This window comes from Zingiber officinale, chromosome 9A (assembly GCF_018446385.1).
Source record: "Zingiber officinale cultivar Zhangliang chromosome 9A, Zo_v1.1, whole genome shotgun sequence".
Lineage (NCBI taxonomy): Eukaryota > Viridiplantae > Streptophyta > Magnoliopsida > Zingiberales > Zingiberaceae > Zingiber > Zingiber officinale.
The window spans coordinates 22,815,744-22,821,135 of NC_056002.1; the positions used below are offsets into that span (position 1 = coordinate 22,815,744).

A 5,392-nucleotide genomic window follows, 5' to 3' on the forward strand; every position below is an offset into this window, starting at 1 on the left:
TCTTCTAACTAACTAACTAGACATCCGGAATTATAAAATTTCAATTTTATATATATATATATAGTAAAACTTATCTTAATAACATTAATAAGGAAGTATTGTTGATAAATTTTATTTTTTATATCTATCGCAATTATTATCCATAATTTCCCGTTTTAAAACTTTTTAGAAAAGAAAAAGAAAATTGATTTTGCTGTTTCAATTTTTTTTATAAAAAAAAATTAGAAATTTTACAATCATGTATATATATATATATTAACTTTTATCCCTTCTCCGTGCAAGTGCAACGATCACCATCTGAAGATCTTTTCTTCAGGCCGATCCGCTTTTCGAAAACCCTCTCACCATGTCCCAGCAGTTCGATGCCGTCTCCGGCGCATGTCTGGACGTCGATCTCTCTTCTCCGGCGCCAGCTGAGCCTGGGAGGATCGCTCTCCCACATCCCGCCGATGCCGGCGCGCACGTTCTGGGTGATGGCATTGCCGCCGCTAGAGGGGGTGATAGCGAAGCTTTGATTTTGATGGCCGGCGGAGTGAACGAGGCGAGTCAGGTTTGGGGAAATCAGAGTCGGCCTTCGTCCTCGGAGTTCACTCTCGGGCCCTCTGTCAATTATTCCTCCTCTTCCGACTACTCTGTGAAAGTTTTATTCGATGGATCATCTCCGGTGAGATTTCGTATTTTTCCCTATCTTGCTGATTGTAAATTTGGTATTTTCTGAGATTGAAAACCCGGCCTTTTATTCATAATCTAATGAACATAGCCGAAATCGTCGACTCTTGTTTATAAACCTAAATAAACCCTATCTATCTCAATGTAGAATGCCGGCGGCAGTGGCGGCAGTAGCGGCAGCACGTCAGCCAACGGTGGTCCTGTGGCGTCGGTACAACCTCCGGTTTTCCGCGGTGCGTTTCCATTGAACAGGCATGCCAATGAAGGAAATTATGGCACTCCTGTTCGCCATACCAACTTTAGGTTCCCGCCACAGTCACAAGTTGGTGGCAATTGGGGCAGATTCAACAGCGATAATGGACGCTACAGGAATCAGCGTCATCACGAGCGAGGAGTACATCTTTGGAATGGTCCTCCAGTTGTCGGTACAAATCCAGGCATACGGATGCCGATGCAACCGCTGCAGGGACATGGACAACCGTTCGTTGCGCCGTCTGCTTTCATGCTCGATCAAACCCAGCCTGTTGCGAGTCTCATATGCTACGCTGGTAATGTTTTCTCTTTGTCAAGTTAATTTGGTTTTATATATCGTTTTGATGATCGTTATTATCTTTCGTCTAGATGGCACTTCTCCATATTCATATTCTGGCATACCACCTGCAGCTCTCGAGACGTATTATGCTCCCTCACCTCCAGTTCTTGAGACATACTATGTCCGGCCATCTCCACATCCACCTCAACAATTGGTGTTGAAGCAACAAATAGAATACTACTTCAGGTACTCTCACAACTCCATAGATGCCTCATTGTCAAGGTCCGGCATTTAATGATCATGCTTTTGCAGTGTCGATAATCTGTGCAGGGATTCTTTCCTGCGGAGTAATATGGATGCTCAAGGGTGGGTGCCCATCTCATTGATTGCGACCTTCAGGCGGGTGAGTTGCTGTGAATTCTTATTTCTGTTTCCCTTTTTACCTTCCTTGCTATCTGGTGTGTTGTTTAATAGATTCTGATATCATTTTATTTGGTATAACACTGATGATCCTGACTTAACATGTGCAGGTTAAGAGGGTGACTAGTAACACAAACTATATATTGAGTGCTTTAAGAAGTTCAATAGTGATTGAAATACAGGTACAATAATTCACTTTGTTGTTTATTCTATATACTCCAAGACTCCTGAGTTTACTTTCTATTGATTGTATCATTATGGGTCACTTTGTTTTTTTATTGTATCTTAATCCATCATAATTCTCATCATTTTACATTTTACTCAACTATTGCACCATTCATCTATCTGCAAAGTGAAGGTCACAAGAAGCCTTATCTTCTATGTTTCTTGAATTCCTCTAGGTGATTGCCTAATCCATCCCTACTCTTGCTTCAAACATTTACAGGGGGAGAACATAAGAAGGCACAATGACTGGAAAAGATGGATATTGCCATCGGCAAATGGTCGAGATGGACAACCTTCGGGTTCCACCGCATCTGCATCAAATTATGATTCGGTCGTAGGGGATTCTTCCAGGCAAATTGTGACAGCCTCAAATTGAGGTACTTCAAATGGGATTGGCTGCTGGGATGTTGAACAACCAGCAGGATCACAATCCAGCTCAAGACGGAATTTGCTGGTCAGTGAGTCAGATCATCATAGTCTGAGTTTGATCATCCAGCAAGTCAGTCAGTGCGGTCTGACTTTGATTCCCCGAGAACTACCACAACCCATTCAACAATAAGAAACGGATGGATTCGTTGTTTTAGACCCAAGTCGACTTGACTGCCAAGACGACGCCAAAGAGAAGCAGTCATCTCTTTTCATGAAAGGAACGAAATAAAAAAAATAAAACTGAGACTAATTTAAACTGGGTGTGTGGCCTTAGAGCAGCTATTGGTAATATGCTACTTGGTTTGTACAGTTTAGTTTGACTTTGATGCTTGCTTATTGTCGATACTGTAATTCATGGGTGCTTTTATCCTTAGATTTTTTTGTTTGGATAGTACTGTTTTTGAAGATGGAGATCATATTTTGAGAACCAGATTTGGAGATGTGAAAACTTCTTGACAGGAAATCAAAGTTGACAGACTGACGAAACAATCTCTGCTAACTATACATTCAATATGATTTTCTTTGAATGCCTTGTTCTAAGCACTTAGATGCATCTTAACATGATCTAGTTATTATCAATATGTAAAGCTTATTATCAATATGTAAAGCTCAATAGAAAACTAAAACAATAGCTTAAGAATGGCTGACTTGAATTCATTTCAATAAACTATTACTTTTTATTTGTTGCCGGCATTCTTGCTAGTACAGAATAATCTTCTACATAAGTGGGTGGCGACAATCCTTAGTTCTTTCTCAATAAGGAAGAAAGGAGGTTGAAGAAGCTTTTGAATGTACCTTAATTCATAAGCATCTTCTTTTATATACCAAGCTCATCCTATGTGGACTATCCACCTTAAAGTTCATTTATCATTAACAACCCATCAATTTTAATGAACCGGATTATTGGATTTATACATTAAATTTATATCCATTTAATCCAAATACTCTTTATATGCATTGAAGCATTGGATAACTTAATTGTGTTTAGTTACTTTTATAGAAATTAGTTGTGTGTGTGTTAATCAAGTGTAAGCCCACCTTATGGAGATTAAGTCTATCCATGTGGACTCAATTGAATTTAGTCCATCCATGTAGACTTAATCCTACAATCTCCCACTTGGTTATACTTGATTCCTTATACACCACACAACCCATTAGTTCAGCTCAATATGCTAAATTTTATGGGTTAAATATCTCTTTAAACAATCTCGTCCATTAAATAATTAGTACATGACTAAAGAAGTCATATTTACTATAACTATATCAAGACCCAATAGTAATCACAGTACTAATATCATTAACGATATAGATTAAATGTGGATGTGTAGTACAAGAATGACATGAAATGTGTTATGCAAGTGTCTATTCTCAATAAGTCCTTTTTGTGATCCAAACCGTATCCAAATCATATTTACCAAAATCGTATGCTAAACTGTAGTGGTAAATCATGATTCAACTTTATGACTCCAAATGGAGTCTGCATCATATCTACAACAATCAAATATAAAACTGCAATAGTCAATATGATATCCATATGTCAAAGAAAGTCAAAATCATATACACATATAGAAAAACTACAGTATATATAATGAGCCAAAATATGTGTTCATGAATATAGAGCATTACACAAAATACAGATTCTTACATAATGGATACTTCATCAAAAGGAAGAACCCTCATATTTAGCATATGCTGATGAAACACCTTGGGTTGTAAACCCTTGGTAAGTGGATCCGCTAACATGGAATCTGTCCTTATATACTTTATCATTATTTGGGCATTCTGAACTCTTTCTTTAATCGCCAAAAACTTTATGTCGCTGTGTTTGGACTTCGACGAACTGCGGTTGTTCTTAGAATACAATTCTGTAGCTTTGTTATTACAATTGATCCTCAATGGTCTGTTAATGCCCTCCAATGATCTGTAACCCTGTGATAAGGTTTCGCATCCACATCCCATACATAGTTGGAAGCTTCACGGCTAGCTATAAACTTTGTCTCCATAGTGGAAGTGGCTATTAGCATCTGTTTGACGTTTTTCCATGATATAACCTCTTCTGCCAACATGAAGACATAACTTGAGGTGGACCTTCTGCTATTCAAGCATCCAACAAAATTGGAGTCTAAGTATCCAATAATCTCCAGATGACCTAATCTCCGATATATGAGCATGCAATCCTTCGTTCTTTGCAAATACCACATAACACTCTTTATGGCTTTCTAATGCTCTGGTCCAGGGTTGTTCAAATATTTGTCCAACATCCCCATAATGTACCAAGATCCGGACGCATACATACGTGAGTATACATCAAACTCCCTACTGCTGATGTATAGGAGAATTGCTGCATTTCTTTGATCTCAAGTTCATGACGTGGATATTGTTGCAAGCTAAGCCTATCACCATTTGTCGCCAGCGTGTCATCGGGAGCACAATTCTACATGTCATATCGAATGAGCACATTTTATATATAGGTTTTTTGTGATAGTCTAAATGTGTACCTTAAATAATCACGAACAATTTGTATGTCAAGATAAAAGATACTTTACCAAGATCCTTTATTTCAAATTCACCGGATATAAATGACTTGGTTTCTAGTAGCAGACTCTTATCATTACTTGCCAACAATATATCATCCACATATAGAACAAGTATAATAAACTTGTTCCCACTGAACTTGATATACAAACATTGATCAACTAGATTTTCCTTGAAACCATATGAAGAAACTATTTGATCAAACTTCTAGTACCATTGATGAGATGCCCACTTTAGACCATAAATGGACTTCCTTAGTTTACATATTAGGTGTTTTAAATCATCCAACTCAAAGTTCTCAGGTTGCACCATGTATATAGTTTCTTCAGTATTTTCATTGAGAAACGCAGTCTTAACATCCATTTGATATAACTCTAGGTCATAATGAACTACAAGTTTCATGATTACCTTCAGGAAGTCTTTTGTCAAAATTGGTAAAAATGTCTCCGTGTAATCAATATCCTCCTTTTGAGTAAATCCCTTGGCAACTAGGCTTACCTTATACTTTTCAACATTATCATGTTAATTTTATTTGGTTTTAAATATCCATTTACAACCAACGGATTTCCCACCTTTAGACAA

At 37.8% G+C, this 5,392-nt stretch overlaps 1 protein-coding gene across 1 annotated transcript; it reads left to right on the plus strand.

Annotated features, from left to right (window-relative positions):
- The first annotated feature begins 296 nt into the window (after positions 1-296).
- LOC122021286 (la-related protein 1B-like) lies at positions 297-2,680 on the plus strand. Its single transcript, XM_042579387.1, has 6 exons — positions 297-664; positions 818-1,217; positions 1,291-1,447; positions 1,514-1,604; positions 1,732-1,803; positions 2,067-2,680. The coding sequence occupies exons 1-6, from the start codon at positions 347-349 to the stop codon at positions 2,220-2,222; spliced, it is 1,194 nt and encodes a 397-aa protein (XP_042435321.1). The 5' UTR covers positions 297-346; the 3' UTR covers positions 2,223-2,680.
- The last annotated feature ends 2,712 nt before the right edge of the window (positions 2,681-5,392 follow it).